This window comes from Anas acuta, chromosome 5, assembly GCF_963932015.1.
Source record: "Anas acuta chromosome 5, bAnaAcu1.1, whole genome shotgun sequence".
Classification (NCBI taxonomy): Eukaryota; Metazoa; Chordata; class Aves; order Anseriformes; family Anatidae; genus Anas; species Anas acuta.
In genome coordinates this window covers 43842660-43859746 of record NC_088983.1, presented here as the reverse complement: position 1 = coordinate 43859746, position 17087 = coordinate 43842660, and the positions used below count along the sequence as shown (strand labels likewise).

At 37.7% G+C, this 17087-nt stretch overlaps 1 protein-coding gene across 1 annotated transcript in view; it reads right to left on the bottom strand.

Annotated features, from left to right (window-relative positions):
- Nucleotides 1-8515: 8515 nt before the first annotated feature.
- Nucleotides 8516-17087, bottom strand: part of SCFD1 (sec1 family domain containing 1) — a 43055-nt gene continuing 34483 nt past the window's right edge. The window contains exons 21-25 of the mRNA XM_068684394.1: nucleotides 15501-15553; nucleotides 14313-14346; nucleotides 13003-13068; nucleotides 9734-9802; nucleotides 8516-8725 (exon numbers count right to left, since the gene is read on the bottom strand). Of these exons, the coding sequence (XP_068540495.1) occupies nucleotides 8702-8725; nucleotides 9734-9802; nucleotides 13003-13068; nucleotides 14313-14346; nucleotides 15501-15553 (246 nt within the window). The 3' untranslated portion in view covers nucleotides 8516-8701. The remainder of the gene's footprint in view (nucleotides 8726-9733; nucleotides 9803-13002; nucleotides 13069-14312; nucleotides 14347-15500; nucleotides 15554-17087) is intronic.

The following is a 17087-nucleotide window of genomic DNA, read 5'->3' as shown; positions in this document are numbered from 1 at the left end:
GTACAAAGAATTGTTGCAGAAAAATGTGGCGTTACATCTGCTTGCTTCCAAGACTAACTTGAAGGCAGAGGATTTATTTTAAGATTGCCATGTCAATGGTTCCTATCTGTATGGAAAAGAGTTAAGATTCTACTCCTGATTTAAGTGAAAAATATTCTCATTCATGGAGGCTGATTTTTAGAGGGTAAGGAGAGGATTTTCTACATGAAATCTGTAGGGTTTAGCAGGGGAGACACCTGCCATTAAATAGTGATTTGCTTTTTTTAATTTGCTTTGATTTTTTTTTTTTCCTCAGCAGAACCATTCAGTTTCTTCTTCCTGGTTCTTGCTTTCTTATCAAGATGATTTAAGTAGTTTTTAATCCTCTGGCTATTAATGATGTCCAGTGGTATTTTAGTGAATCCCTAGTGGATGTTTGTAAGTGAGAAAGAAAATCCATGTGTGAGAAATACCTGATGGAGAGTAAGCAGAGAAGAGAAGTAAGTGCTGAAAAAAGGACTTGGTAAAGAAGTAATTTGTCTAGAAAATATTAACAAGTTAGCAATGGGTGATACCATTAGCATTAATAGTGAGATAGTTTTAGTAGCCTCCTTGGTTTCACAGTAAATGTTGAAATGATAAATGCCACAGCTATGATTAAAAAGCATATGCAGTTTATACGTTCTAGAAAATAAAAAGATGGTAAATATTTGCTTACATTGAAATTACGTATCTTCTCTGTGGTGGTGGTGAGCAGGACCTCTGGGACCTATTAGTGGTGGCAGCCATCATTTTGGCTTGGTTTCCAACAGTTGTTGAAGAGTTTGATTTTTATTTATTTATTTTTAGAAGACTCATTTCTGCTCTATTCAGCTGTAAGGAAGTGAGGGAGGTGTTTGGGATCTTGTATCCACTTCCCACTACCTTGTTTTGTGTGCAGAGATACGTATAGTACAGCTCTCGGTGTCTGCAAGTATGCAGCTCTGAACTCTACCTGTAGTTGGCATTGTGGTTTTACGTGGAGAAAATGTTTGTGCTTACACATGTATGTTAGGGATTTCCAAGAAGTGCTCAAAAGGACTGTTGGGTTGTTAACATTAAACCTGTGATTAAGTCAGGCCAGCTAGGACACAGATGTTGCATCTGCAAAGCATCAGTGAGATCAAACACACCAATATGGTAATTGTAATGGTAAGGTTTTTGATTATGGCATGTGAAATATTGATAGTTTGGGCTAACCTGTTGTGATTTGTCAATAGAGAGATGGAAATCTGCAGTGGAAACAAGTGATCTGCTGCAATTTTTTTCCCCCTCTGAAGCGGCTGGTATTGACGCTGCAGGAGGTGTTGGTCTAGATGGATTGCTTGGTTTTGCTAATCTGGCTGTTGCTGTTTCCTGTGTTTTTGCTACCTTCAGTTGCAGCAGAATTCAGATGATGATTAGCACTTCTGAAAAGTTCTTAGGTGTCTGTTTTTATATAAACTCTGTCTATGTCTTATTAAAATCAAAGTAATTTGCAAAGGTGTGACTTTGGCCCTAAGTTAAAAACCTTCAGAACGTGATACCTGGTGACGATGAGTACAGACATGCAACAGACATGATTGAAAACAGTTTTAAATGCCTTACATTGCATTATTAATATTGCTTCAAGTTTTCTTAGTAAACTTTTCAACAAAATACCAATAGCGTGGGGTGGGTGGTTTTGGTGATGTTGTGGCATGTGTCGTCATCCTCCCCTCCCCATGATGTCTGATTTCTTCACTAGCGATAGAAATAACTACATTGAAAATGGAAGGTTTTAACAATTGCAGCCAACTCGTGCACTTGTGTAGTGTCAGACAAGTCAAACAGCAGAATACAGAGACTGCCCGAGGGTCGGCTTGTTACACGCTGAGTGTGGATGCTTACCAGAGAGGCTCACGGGAGCAGAGACCTCTTGGGAGCATAGGCAGTGCCAGGGGAGGCAGGGCTGTGCAGAGTCCCGTTTGTATCAGGGCTGCTTCTCCCCCACGTAGGAACTTTAGAAAACTTTCTTTCTCCTGTGTCTTGCATTGCATTTGTAACTTGTGAGATTTTCAGTAGGTTCAGCTCAGTTGATTATTCTCAAATATTTAGACTGTTTATCAGAAATGCAATGTACTGTAGGAACTCATGGTATTAATTCAGGGCTTGAGATAAACTAAGCATCTGCAGAGGCACCATCTCTGCAGGTTCTGGATGGGCCTCTTTTGTAGCAGGGGAACTGCCTGAACAAGACACAGCGTTGTATGTTCAGCCTCAGCAAGTAAGTGTATTTTCCACGTGCTAACTCTGGGCAGAATTACAGTAACAAACACTGCTGGCCACAAACAGTTTTCCTAAGAAACACATACCTGGATTGTAAGTTACAGAGCACACATCTGAGTACTCTAGTACTGCTTGTGCCGAAGGTGGGTTTCAGGTTGCTTTCTTTTAAGTTCATCCTGTAAAGGATGATGGTGGAGTAGCGCTAGGGTTCTCTTTTTTGGCCTGGTGCTTCAGGTAGTGACAGGCAAAATAAGCACTGTCAGCCTCCTGGCTCAGCCTACAGAACTCAGCCTTCATGAAACTAAGTTCATATTGAACATTTTTAATTTTTCATTTCAAATAGCTTCAATGCTATTTGAATTGAAGCTATTGCTTCAATGAAGGCCCCATTTCAAAATGAAAGGCATCTTTAAGGATCAAGTGTAGTTCATAGCATCATTATTCACTTCGTGCTAGTTCTTTGGGAAGTGCCTTCAGACACCTGATTGTTGCAAAAATATTTTTGCAAAGGAAAAGCTGTTCTTCTGTGTACTAAAAATGTTAGTTTTGAATTGAAGTGAAATATATTACTTTACTAAGGCTGCAGAGCGATGTATGAAAAACAGATAAGATAGTACTGTGTGTGCCCTCTGATTTAATAGAGCCGATTTTCCTTTCGTCAGAGGTACCTTTCTTGGCCTTCTGCCCTTCCTCCTCAAACAAATGTCTTTAGCTGCACACAGCTTACCATCTTAAATGCACTTTAAAGATGGTAATTTAAAAGCCCTGTATAGCCAAAATAGTTCTGTTCCGGAACGACTCACAGCATGGTCTTTAAAACAGAACACCCAGCTACTAAGCTGTTCTGTGTCACCTCAAAACATCTGCTGGAAAACAAGGCTATAATAGATGCATTGTTCTAAAATGCTCTTTTTTCTTTTTGTTAAGTCTTGTTAAATAGCCTGTAGTTCATTTCAGCAGAACAGGGCCCTTTTCTCTTGCAGCAGGAAAACTTTCCTCCTTCAAGGATATTACTGAACGTGTGAGTGCCCGTACTTTCTTTCACTTCTTGTAGGAGACTCAAATTGAGAGCTAATCTAATTCAAATGGTGGCTATTCCATCCTCTTGGCAGTTTTTCTACCATGTGTATGGCTCCCTCGTTCTTCCCCACTCCTCCAGTTGCACCTGCATCCTGACCCCTTGCTCTCTGAGGAGGGACAGTGCTCATGCGCTTGGCCATGCTTCGTTCTCCCTTGCTCTTTTTTCTGTGGCTAAATGTCTGTTGCTTCCTAGGTTCTGTTCTTTATCCACAATCTTTGCCCTCGAAGTGCGTGCCCTGTATTTCTCCTACCGACACCCCGCTGCTCTGCAGTCCACGGTGCAGCTGTCCTGCAGAGGGGACAGCCCGATGGGCTGGGTGCTGTGCGATGGCATCAGCCTCCCTCCACAACTCCCCTTCCTCCTCTCCTTAGAAATAGCATGTGAAATAAAATTAAGTATTCCTCTTCCACAGGGTTCTTCTGCAGTTAATTGTAGGCCTACAGGCCTAGAATCTAGAAGTTAAAAATAAAAACTAAAGGTAGATTTGTTGCTCTGAGAGCTCGTAACCCGAGAGGACCCTTCGGAGGTAGTCAGTGGAGAAAGATCTCCTGTGGCCGCTTTGTTTTTCATCCTTTGATCGAGAGTGTTTGCCTCCGAAATGGCAAAGTTTAAAGACTATCTACAAAAAGGTCTGCTATGAACCAGCCCCTGAGAAATGACTGTATCTGTAGGCAAGCTGGAAACAACAGTTCCGCTGCCAGATGAACTTTTAGGCAGTTAAATTCTGATCACAGTGGGGAAAGGAAAAAGGAACACTGAGTAATGAAAAACACTTTTATTTATTAAAAAAAAAAAATCTATGTGAAGTTAATTGCATTCCATTTTAAGTATGGCTCATAATATCCACATACAAGGCAGGTTCACTTCTAGCAAACACAATAATTTGATGTCATTTGATTAGTAACAATTTTATCTCAATTCACATAATCATGTAAACTCTTATCCCACTTCAAAACAACTGATTTCAAGATTTCTTAAATTTAGATACAGTCAGACCTTTTAAGTGTCAGATACAAGAAAAGTACTTTCATAAAGAAGACAACACGTTCATTTAATTACAACTGGGATATGGAAAATATTAAGATCCCTAAAAGGATGTTTTGAGTTTAATTATGAAATATGCTTCTGTCTTTATGCCCGTGGGAATATTTATTGCATGTCTGCCATTGTACTACGTAAAGTACAGACATTTCTGGTAAGTTCTAATGAATTTGGGGATGAACAAAAGAATACACAAAACAGTAGTAAGATAGTCCATGTGGATATTTCTTGACAGCTAGTCTTTTACTGTTTGTCAAGATTTGATCCAAACGGAGCTGCATATGGCTGTAGGAGTACCAGTCTCTCTTGAAGATATGAGAATCTGATCGTGAACATGCTGAAGCAGCTGACTTGCATAAACTCCTGTTTTCTTGTGCTTTCTGTCAAAATATCTGGACTGTTAGTTGTGACAAAAGGTGATCTTAGTGTTCTATAAACTTCTGTCTGATATCTGGGCCTGGTTAAGATTGTGTTTCCTTTGCATCCAGGATTTCCAGTAAATAGCAAGAACAGCAGGGTCAACCAAACAGTATGCAGTATCTCGGAGTCTGGTGCAGTCATTTGAGCTGTCTTATCCTTGTGCTTACAGCTTCTGCTGACAAAAGATCTGCAAATGCTCTTTGGGTAGGCTGCATTCGTTTTCCCTGCGGTTCAGGGCTGTGCCTGAATATGTGAATTTATAGTAGTTGATCTGTCTTGTGGAGAATGCCACCGTGTCCCTGGTCCCACCTCTGGCTCAGCAGGGTGTGATTTTTCAATGTCACACGTAGCCACCAGGGGCTTATGGCTCCGCATGAAGGAGAGAGGAGGGGGGGCAGCCCCTGTCCTTGGAGCATCCCATGGGATGGAGCCCCTGCTCATGGCCACCGTGGAAGGATCAGGGCAGCGTGCAGCAGTGTCTCTGTAGGTTTGCTGACCGATGGCATTTAGGACAGAATCTCCCTCTTGGACTCGTGATGCCCCAAGCAGTCTTTCTATGATCCCTTTCCTCTTCAATGCTGCTCCTTGAGTGCTCAGTCCCCCCTACAGTCTTGGGAAGGGCCTGATTCTCCCCGTCCCTTTGTGAAACAGGCCCAAACCCCTTTGGCTACATATCCTTGCTGAATTTAGTATTTGACTGTTCGAGGGTTTTCAGTGAACCACGTAAGTTCGTAGAGCCTTGAGCTCTGCCAGCCCTATAAGCCCTTCCTGCTGCTGGTATCATCCCAGTTACCTTCTGGTCTTGGCCTTCAGCTGGGACAAGGGGGTGGCCCCTCTGGAACTGAGGCTGGCTCGTTCCTAGGCCCTCCAGGCCCTCACTGCTACCAACCAAGCCCCCCAGCTACCCAGCAGGCAGCAACGCAGGCCCATGGCACATGTCCTCCTTGTTCTTGCCACTCCTCAAGCCCTGGGATTTGACCAGTTGTGGGAAGCCTTATCGTAGAAAACATGACGTAGGATGAAAATACCTCGGCAAAGCTGAGATCCAGGCTGTGCAGGGCTGGGGCTTGGCGTTCTGGGAGTCACGGGGCTGCAGACACAGCCAACGCTGGTCCTCAGCAAAATGAGGTAGTAACTGAGCTGCAGCTGCAAAGAGCAGTCAGCGCTTCCACCCCTTCCCTGACAGCTTCACCTCCATTGTGAGGAGAAAAAAAAATGTTTGGGAAGTTGGGCTTGGAAATGTTGACTGGTCATTCGCCGTGCCAGGAAAATGGGAATGCAGAGTATAGAGAGGCTGCGTTTGGGGGGAGTTGGTGAGAGCACTTGAACAACAGGGAATTATTTTAATGTGGTAATTTTAAGTAAAAGGAGATTAATATGGTTGTTTTTCGGTGCATATCCTTTGAGGTCATTTAACTTAACTTTTCTGTTGTCATTGGGAAAATATAGTTGAGCAGCATCAAAATGATGGAGACATTTGTCCTTGATTTCTTACTGTGAAAACCTCTGTATGTAAGTCAGCCAGAGCTGCATTTATTTTCTTAGCACTGTTTTCATTCCCGAAACGAGTGTTTATGAGCAATAGGTAACAGAAAGCAAGGTCATCCTGTGCCAGAAGAGTCCTCTGAATCTGACACCGGTTTGCTTCCGGAACTTTGGATGTACAAACATTGCTGCGGGTTTGGGAAGGCAACTGGCTGTTTCCTTTCATCAGGTATCAATGTTAGCATTTTAGGGCTAAATCCTTGTCTCTGCTGGGACACTGGAACAGGTTTCTAAGGCCTTTATGGAATTCAGGGCTCATGCCAGTGTTGATGAATGAACTTCTAAAAACTGTCAGGCTTTATAGAAAGCCTGGCTAGGGTAGTGGTGAGCTTGGCACTGGGAGCCCAGATCCTGACGAGATAGAAATTCTGTATAGGTAGGCCAGGCCAGGAGAATAGCAGAACAAATTACAAATGACACCTAAAGGAGGAAAAAGAATTTGGAAAACATCACAGATTTGGTGTTTGAGGGTTGACTGCCCCAATTATTAAAACTACAGTTTTCATCAGGCTTCCACTGACTGTTTTGACAGTGTTCCCTTGATAACTCTGAATGATAGGGTCATTTCTATTCTCAGAAGTACTGATGTGCTTTAAGAAAAAAGCTGATACCTTGCATTCTGTTCAGCGTAATGTAAATTTCATTGATCTTTGCAAATTTTATTGGGGAAGACAGGGAAGTTGTACTGGTTTTGTAACAAGGGTGTTTCACTGATAAGGACATTTAAATCAAGTAGTGATCTTGAGAGGCTTCTCTTCTTCATTCTGCTTATTTTTGTTTTGTTTTGTTTTTGGTTACTTTTATGTTTTTGGTTACTTTAATATTTTTTCTAGAAAGTCTGTACAACAGAGGCACTAAACGCGTTAATTCACAAAATATCCAGCTAAATATTCTAAATTGTAGCATTAAGAAAGAAAATGAAGGATTATTGTTTTAAGCTGTGAATTACTTTTTTAAATAGCCATTGGTAAGATTTGACAACAGATGTGCCAGTTTTCAACAGCTGCAGACTAGACTGCCTAACATTTTCCTGAGAACAAGTATGGTGTACTTGAGACTCAGTATTGTGCTGCTTTTCTTTAAATGAGAATATAGACTCCAGGGCAGATCTGCTAGTCCTGAGACTTGAAAACTGAGGGTTAGTGACAAAGAACTACTGTAACTTCCCTAGTTCCAGAGAGGTAGTTAGGGAAAAGGACCATGTAACAAAAAAACAGCAATACCTCCGGTTGTATTAAATTAGAGATTTTAATGTTCACTAAGATCTTTAAGACTGATAATACACCAAAACTCAAACATGTACTTTGCGGAGGAAAGAGAGGAATGTTTAAAGTATTGAAATTGTCTTTATCTCTTTTTGAAGACATATTATTGCTTTTGAAAGCAGCAATGCTGCTTTCAGAAGGGACATTTCTGTAAGGCAGAGACCTACAGCTATAAAGAGGTGTTGTTGCTGTCCCTCAGTTCCTGCACATGCTCTCTAGAGCTTTCATTACTGGTGAAAGTTAATTATGTTGTGAGATTCTCTGAACTACTGCCCACTCCTAAACTGGCTCTACCTAATGCAATTGTTAATAAGCATATTTTAAATATGCACTTAGAAAAACAGAGCTGTATGTAAGAGCTGCCCTGTGATTAGGGCTTGGTTTCTTCCCAAACATAATAGTCAAAGCAACAGTGCAGAAGAAAATTATTGATGGGCTTTATAGTTTGCGACTGTGTAGGCAAGTAGATGAATAGAAACATGTAACCTGATAAGAAAAGCTAAATTACTGTATCAAAAACTTGTACTGAAGGTAACTTCCAAGTACATCTTTGGATCATCAAGCAAAGCCTGCACAAATGTAAGCAGAACTAAAAGAACTTCAGTGAAGTAAAAGCATAACAAGTGGAAGCCAGAGTTCTCTTGCACTAAGGCCGTTTGTCTGTGATCCTAAAAGGCAGTTTTGTCCTTTTCAGTTTTGTTAAATGAAGATAGCTGGCTTTCAAGAACACGTCTCCTAAAGACAGACTTGACCTTTTCTTCAAACTATTGCTTTGTTTACTGTAACAGAAATTATGAGATCTTGAAAACGCTATGCTTTTCAGACAGCTCTGTCATACACCATAGTTAATATTGCAGTTAGAAAGTAATGATATGAAACTTACCCTCAACAAAATGTATCAGGTTTTAAGGTTTATTTCAGAAATGCTGATATACACGGTATTAATTACAGTTCTTTTTTAAAAGTTATGTTAATGGAGGTGTTTTGAGTTTTAATATAATGACAAAATTATAGATATGAAGATATCTGAATGCTGTAAGAATTCTTCTTGTCACATTGCCATCCAGGTCACAGTATTTCAGTCTTATTTCTGGCCAAGCTGGGACAGCTGCACGTGAAGAGACAAAAAACAGGTTGGTAACTTTATTCTTTCAGTGCAACGAATATCCAGTTCATACAGTAAACATTTGTCTGATAACCTCTGGTAATTTCTTATATCCAAAAGCATGCTAGTAACAGAATATTTAATGTGTACCTTTACAGGAGAGGCTCTGGGTTTCATATCATATGATACAATTAAATTTCAGTGTTAAAGGAATAGTACATACAGTCAGTCTTGAAAGAACAAAGAAACTAGTAAGCTGACTGAAGAGCTATAAGCTGATAGTACTGTTTGTTTTGTTTCCTTTGAGTGCAACAAGAATGAATATATTTCTTCAAAATGTAGGTCTGAATAACAATTCATTCTCTTGTTGGGAAAAAGTAAAACTATAGGTAGCAGTTGGGTAGAAGTAAAACCATACTGATGGACTATTATTGCTGATCGCTGTGAATAATATGTGTTTTTCATTTATATTGGAAAGAGTGAGAAAAGTAATGGCAATTATAAGTTTATTAACAGCTTTAAAAAGATTGATTTTAATATAGGTGTGAGCAACCTGAAGTTCCCCTTATGCCAGTACTCATAAATTTATAACAAAATTTAGGACAAAAGTTTCAAGATCATAGTTGAGTAGCAACCTTAAGCTGTAAGGGTTGCTAGAGTAGCCTGGGAAGACATGCTATTTGTGGAAAGTATCAAGAACAGGTTTTTTTTTGTTTTTTTTTCCTGTTAGGATTTATGCTAAGGCAATTATTATGAGTTCAATTGCATTACTTGTGAACTCACATGGACGATACAGGCCAAAAAGTTAAACAAAATTAACGATGACTCCAACCCCCATACTACAAACTGGTGAAAACAGAGTAATAAGTACATTAATTTGTCACAGCAATTTGTTTTTGTATTAAAAAAACATACCATTGAGAGCTATAAATTAAAAAAAATAAAGGTTATGGAAATAATATTTATTACTGTAAGCAGTGTTATGATGGTGTTGCTGTCAAAGGTACCTACCTGCTTTATAAATTGTGTAGCGTTAAAAAGTTCACTGCAGCCATAGAGGACATGTTTGCCTTGTTTACCCTAATAAAAAGAAAAGTCAGGAAGAAATTCAGTGTTCAACAGAGCAGCAGAAGTGGCTTTAACTAAATGCATACCAAAAACTTATTTCTTGATGATTTTTAAGTCCTACGCTTTTTGTCAAAAAAAAAAAAAAAAAAAAGGTTTAGTTGGTCCACCACAGGAAAAAATAATAATTAAAATGAAGTGGAAAAGAAGAGTTGAGGCCTAAAGATGTGGATAAATGTGGCATTATACACTTTTCAGCTCATCAGAATGTTAAGTTCTTTGATGCATCTATGAATGGCTTGGGGAAAGTAATAACCTTATCTGAAAGGTCCCCCTTGCTGCTGCCTCCAACAAAAAAAGAACAACCTCTATCCCCTAGAACAACTGGGCATTGCTGTAAGAATAGTAACAGCGTATTTCTGTTGTATTACAGCCAGGAAGCTTCTGTCATTTGTTTCCCTGTGATGAGGTTTGAAGCAGATTTTTTTTATTTGTGAAACATTACCTTGAGCTCTGTTGGATACATAATAATTCTAGTGTGCAGTGAACAGTTTCATAGTATTTGTTTGATAATGCATCATTTTAGAAGTGAAAACCTGTATAAGTAATACAGTTTCAGACTGGATTTACTCCTGGTGGTGGGCTAATAATGCCATGGTTCCTTGAAGTTTAAGTACAGGCTTCAGAAATCTGTTTCACTGTTAAATTAACTTGAATTTTTCCCTATTAGTCAAATTTCTGCAATTTAAAAAACAGAAAACACCTTCCTGTTGGTATTTTCTGCTATATGTGGGTTATAAATATATAGTTATATATAACTTTTACTGTTATATGTAAGCAGTATATAAGCAGGTATATATATATGTATATAGTTAGGAGAATGGGCAAGACAAGAACAGCACAAGGAGGCCTATCTGCGTAAACTTACTTTTTACTGACAGGAAGTTAAAGCTTACTTATTAAAGAGCAAAATAGGAATGCAAGCCCTCACAAAACAATTTTGTTCCATATATGTTGCCACTCGTGCTGTTTCAGCAGAAAGTCACAGAAGCAGATTCTAACAGTCAGTAGCTGGTGGTCACATGCTAATAGTGGAGATGGTAATCCTGGTTCAAGTTCTCATCTTCATTAATTTTGAGTGGTTTGTGGTAATAAGCTATTCTTGTCTCAGAGCAGGAACTCGAGCTTACTTCTTCCCATGTTTCAGGCCAGTCTTTAATTGAGGCCTGAAGAGGTAAGGTTTTAATCTAAAACTGTTTTGACAGATATATTTTGACAGATTCGGTTTTCAGTAATATGAATGAATAGCGTTTAAGGAAAAACAAAAATAAAACAAACTCAAACACTAGAAAGAATTGTGAAACAGGACTGTTGTCTTTCAGGAAGCTCTAAAATACACATTCCTGTACAATTCCAGTCTTACATAAAATCACAGAATCATTTTAGGTTGGAAAAGACCTCTTAGATCACCTAGTCTAACAAGACAATAACGGTGAGGCAGGCTTCCCGCTTGGGAGGTCATATCCTACTGATCAAGTACACAGTCTGACCAGGGAAACGTCCAGCACACTTCAGCTCTAACAACTAATCATGAAGATCATGATCATCTCTGTCTACAGATTCCAGAACAACAACAACAGAAAACCTATGCCCGACCTCTCATTCTCCACAAGATCTAACATTACCATCATTCCTGAAGCTTTCAGTTCCATCTGTTCTCTCCCTCTGCTTACCCTATCACTTCCTGCTTGCCCTCTTACTCCTCAGAAACTTCAGATTCTTGCCTCTTCCATATGAAAAAGTGGGTATTTAGCTTGCCATCCAGTAAAAGTTCTGTATATAGATACATATATGCATACATAGCTAACCTCAGCTATGTCAGTATGCAGCTAGGTATCTAAGCAGTATATTAGTCTCTGGCAAAATCAGGTTTATTTTAGTAGGAGTAACAAATATACATGTAGATGGCCATCTTTTGAATTGATACGGCACCTGAAACAGCTTTGGGTAAACTAAGGAGCAAGCAAAAAGTTTGACAATGCACTCTGCTACAGTTGGAATGTTCTAAATAGTTTGAAGAATATTTTAAGTGCTAAGGTGAATCTAAACAACTTCTGTAACTTTCCTCCTCCTCTCCTTTCCCCTATTCAGACCAGCTATGTTCCAAAATGGCTACCTGAGGAGGAAAACAGCCTAGCTCACAAGTTCTAGCTCCCTGTTTTGTGTTATTTACTAGAACAGAAAATTATGAAGCGCTTGTTACATGAAAGAAGTATTTTTCAGTTACTAATAGTTCATATTTATTCTTTTCTAGGAAAGCCTTCAATGTAATGCACCACAGGACAGGAAGATAGTAAAATCGGTTACCTCACCAACATGGTACTATAAGTTAAAATCAGGCAGGAAGAATGGTATGCTGCTGCTCTTAAGTAACATATTTCCTAATTCTAAATTTTATCAAGGTAAGCACTTGCATCTAATCCCTGCAAGAATTCTAATGATTTGGTTACTTTTCTCCCTCCACTGTTTTTTGGTGTGTGTGTTCTGTTAGGCTGGCAAGCTTGAACCGGAGATGTTAAATCCCTTACACCACCATTACATAGTTGGTTACACATTTTCTTCTTTGTGCATATGATAACTCTTATCATATCTACACACAATCAAATCTTACCTATACACAATCAAAAGATCCATCATTTCAAGAATGAGTTGCCTTTAACTCATCAGCAAAAACTTCTAAATGTAGGTAAGTAGCAAATGCTGAGATACTGATGTGTAGATTTTGTCCAGAGGAGTTGTGGATGCCCCATCCTTGGAAGTGTTTAAGGTCAGGTTGGATGGGGCTTTGAACAACTTGGTCTGGTGGGAGGTGCCCCTGCCCATGGCAGGAGGGCTGGAATTAAGTGACCTTTAAGGTCCCTTCCAACCCAAACCGTTCCATGATGTCAACATGATCAGCATATCCTCTGCATTCAGAAGTGCAGCATTAACAAAAATACCAGAACCAACTGTTCTTCTGAATTAATAATCCTCCTTTTCTACCAATTTCTCAGATACATTTTTTTCCTCTAGATAGTATATATAATATTAACGTAAAAGCTAATTTTGTAAGATTTAATCTTCCAAATATTAAATGTTAGAGAGCTTGCTCAAATTGGTTTCTATCTGTAAGTTAGATTAAGTAAGTTAATCACAACCAAAAGAAGTGTACGTACCTTTATGTAGTCAATAAGATTTTGATATTCAATGTAGTTGCCTCCTCCAACTACAAACACTATTGCCTAAAATGCAACACACACAATCAGAATATGCAGTCAAATTCTTAACATTTCAGTAGTAAACTATATACCAAATCATTAAACATGTAGCAAGTAATCTCAATCACACAGACTAAGAACTGCATAAAAATTCACTAGCTCTCTACTTGAAATAATAGTTTCACTAGGATGTAGAATGGCAAGCAGAATGATTTTAACATGTCGCTTTATTCTGTCATTTCATTTCTAAGAAATATTTGGAACTTACATAGTTTCAAGATACTACATTTTTCTGTAGAGATGTCTCTGGTGTCCATAAAAAGAGTTAAAGTATTTTCATGGATTCTTAAGAACTAATTTGGGAAACGAATAAAATACTTTTGTTATGAAGAAACACGTTTTCATTGTCCTTCCCTTTCCCGCTTGCTACTAGTAATAATAACATTAAGGGCCATCGGTATTTCCTGGGCTGTGTTTAAAAGCAGAACAATTAATGAACAGAATACGGAGACTTAATAGTTGCATGTTTTTTGTTAACATTCATTCTGCAAAACTGTTCGACCATATGAATTTTGGGTAGTTTCTATGTTACTACTGTCATTTTTGCTATGACCATCTATACGACACCATGAGGTGTCATTACTTCTGCTCAAGAGGATAATTAAGACATTTCAAGAGAAATCAGAGACATCTGTCTATTGCCAAGGCAAAAATTTTGCCAATGGAACTTGGTAATAAGTTACCTTGGTAATGAATAATCAAGGCTGTTTCTATTTGCAAACATTTATGTTGAAAAAGACTAAAAGTTACAGGCATTTGTGTACAATGAAAATGGAGCAACTGCTAACACTGATTGTTTTTTTTTTCCTTAAATTACAGGGACTGTTCAAAATACTGACATGTAACTCAGTGGTCAACATTACTGTTCAAGACTGTATAAGTTTAAGTTCAGAGAACATGCTAAAGCTCTGACATAAAAATAGGGGTGTTAATTTACTGAGTACCCAATTATGGTGTTATTAAATTACTCTAATTATCTCAAGAAGTATTTTCTTATTTTTTTTCCCCTCCACTGTTAGTCTTATTACATCTAGTATTAATTGCAATTAGATGGTAGGCTTAAGTCTTTCAAAGGACTGTGTAAGCACTAAGTGTTTCTTGCAAACAGGACCTCTCATTTTCTTAATCATAATCATCAAAAATGACTAGTAATTTAGAATTTTTTTTTTAATACCTGAACACCAAAAAGTAATTTCTACAGGACTTACCTCCTGGAATGGATTTTTGTTTCTTGGAACTGAGCTATTTTAAAAAAAGTATATCTTATTAGATATTGATTGAAATATGCAAAATGTAAGTATTTTATATCATGTACAAGGTTATGAGATACTAAATAATATTAGACAAGAATTTAAAATAGAACACTAATTGCCTTTCTGCATTCATCTGAAGTATTTTATTTAAGCAATTTGTTTTGAAAAGTCATCATCCATTCTACAGAAACAAACAAATAAATGGGAGTTTTCCTTCATCACTTTTAAGGCTGCTGTTTGAATCATGAGCTTTATGACAACGCTTCTTTTTGAGCTTTTAAGCTCAAATTCTAGTGCTGCTAGCTAGAAGCACAAATATAATGACATACGAATAAAAAAAAAATCTTCATTAGCATGGTTTATGACAAACCCTGCCTCCTGGAATAACCTCCTGGTTAACTTGGTAAGTCAATCAGTTTGTGGTGCCTGCGGATACTCTTATTAATGCTTCAAAATCTCAGAAATGACTACAGGCAGCAGGTATGTGTTACAGCTACACCATTACGATTAAGAGGTTTTACGGAGGAAGTTACGGTTAGGGTGGTAGGGAAAATTTTCCAAAAAATGTTACAAAAGCAGAATGAAACAATTAAAGTTGCAATTAAAATGAAAGAAAATACACATTTTTCTTTGATGCCTTCAAAATCTACTGACCTTTGAAGTTACACAGGCTGTAATAATACTTTCAAGTAAAACATAGATAATTCTCTGAAATTTGCTTCCTCCTACTTATTCTACTGGAAATATAGTTTGCATGATTCAAGAACAGAGGAAGTCAGGACAAATAAAATTCTTATTTAATGCAAATGACTAAAACCAGGTCCGGATCTACTTTATCCCATATTCATCCAGTAATAAACCCCCACAATTAAATCAGCTTATTGTTTTCTCATAGCTGTGATGAAAATTACTTTTTGAAGCTATGTTAAAATTAAGAATCATCTCCAAGTCTTTTTTGCAGTGTTACACAGATTTATCTGGTTGATCCAGTTTCCGGTTGTGAATTCCTTCAATATCAACTGTGTTGTCTTAGGATGAATAATTAGAGGTATTACGTAGTCAGCAAGGAAAATAAGAATGATTTTTTTAAGTTAGCCTTTTCATGACATAGAAGGAAACAAGCAAAACTCACAGTAAACTTACCTGTCACTGCCTCGTAGCATCTTGGGATCAAAATATCGGTAGTCATCTGTCTCCTATTAAAAAGCATATTTTAGTTTCAAAAAAAAAAAATTGGCTTACGTATTTCTGTACGTTACATTAAGTATCATTTAAACCAATGTAATTTCCCAATTTAGCAGATACCATCATTCAAAATTCATTGTGATGTCCACATATACTTTACTTAGATACTTGTACATAACTAAACCAGTACAGAAAAACAAGAGAGAATTATGAACTGCATCTGATTCATCTACAATTGACTATTACACACTTTCCAAAAAATACATCAGTTGCATAACAAACAGAAAGGCAACATGCAGAAAAAAATATTAAGGTGTCACCAGCTTCAGAGGACCATCATGCGGTTATAAATGTTCAAATTTTCCAGAGAACAGCTAGTGATTTAATACTATAAACCAAAACACTTCTATGGCAATGAATGCTAAGTACAAGATAGATCAAAATCTGCTACTGTTATGAAACTTACCGTTTCATTTCATGATTTATGACTACTATTAAACCAAAATTAAGCTTGTGAAGAAATGAGTTCCACAAGAATTTGAAAAGTCTGTCTAAACTATATTTTTTTTTTTCCTTCATGCAGAACACTGAGACGCTTCCAATATTTTTATTGGCAACAAGCAGGATTTTTGCCAACTCTTAACAGAAGAAAAACAAAGCTTCTTAATAACTGCTTCTGACAACTGTGTGGCTTGCATCTGTTCCTATACTACGTTTTTCATCCAGGTACTGTGATGTTTAATTTATGGATAAATTGCATGCAGGACTAAAGTGGTTTTCATTTGGGTGCTTACATGCAAGATCTGTGTTTTGATGATTCTATAGAAAAGAAATCTCCAGTAGTAGACAAGTTATCTGGGGAATTCACTAGAGCTCACACAGCGTAACTATCTCTAATGTTACAAAATATTTAGTATACATGTGGTAGTATGATATTTGGTACACACAAAGAAAATCTATTTGAGATTAAGAACCTCTGCAAATACATAAAATAAGTCTCTTATCCTCAAGTTTGTCTTTTAAAAAAACTTAAGATCTAATTTCACACTGAATCTCTGTAAAATGCTTTTAAACACTCCACTTGGAATTTTAGCAGAATTTGCGGTCTGCCAGCATTCATGATTTTGGCAGCCTGTTTTATAAAGGTGGTATAGCAACTCTGAAGTAATGAGCGAACTAGGATCACAGAGATATTACCAGACTGAAACAGAGATGTAAACAGAAACCTTTTACTTAAAAATAATTATAATCCGAGCAAGGCTGCAGGAAAACAGAAATCTTCTGCTTTAAGCAATGTCTATTCTGCCAACACAGACAATTGTATAGAGATGTCCTTACACAGCTGATATTTATTCAGGAATAAATTTCAGGCTATTTAAATTGATTTTCAAGCTTTCAAATTAAAATGGAGAAAGACCCATGGAAGTACCCTTGCAGCTCAGGCTGTATTTGGTTTTCTGCTGAAGCTAACATGATCAGTTTGAATTAAGGAAGTCCCCCAGTTTTAGAACTTTTTTGTTCTAATGCATGAAAAGTAAACATACG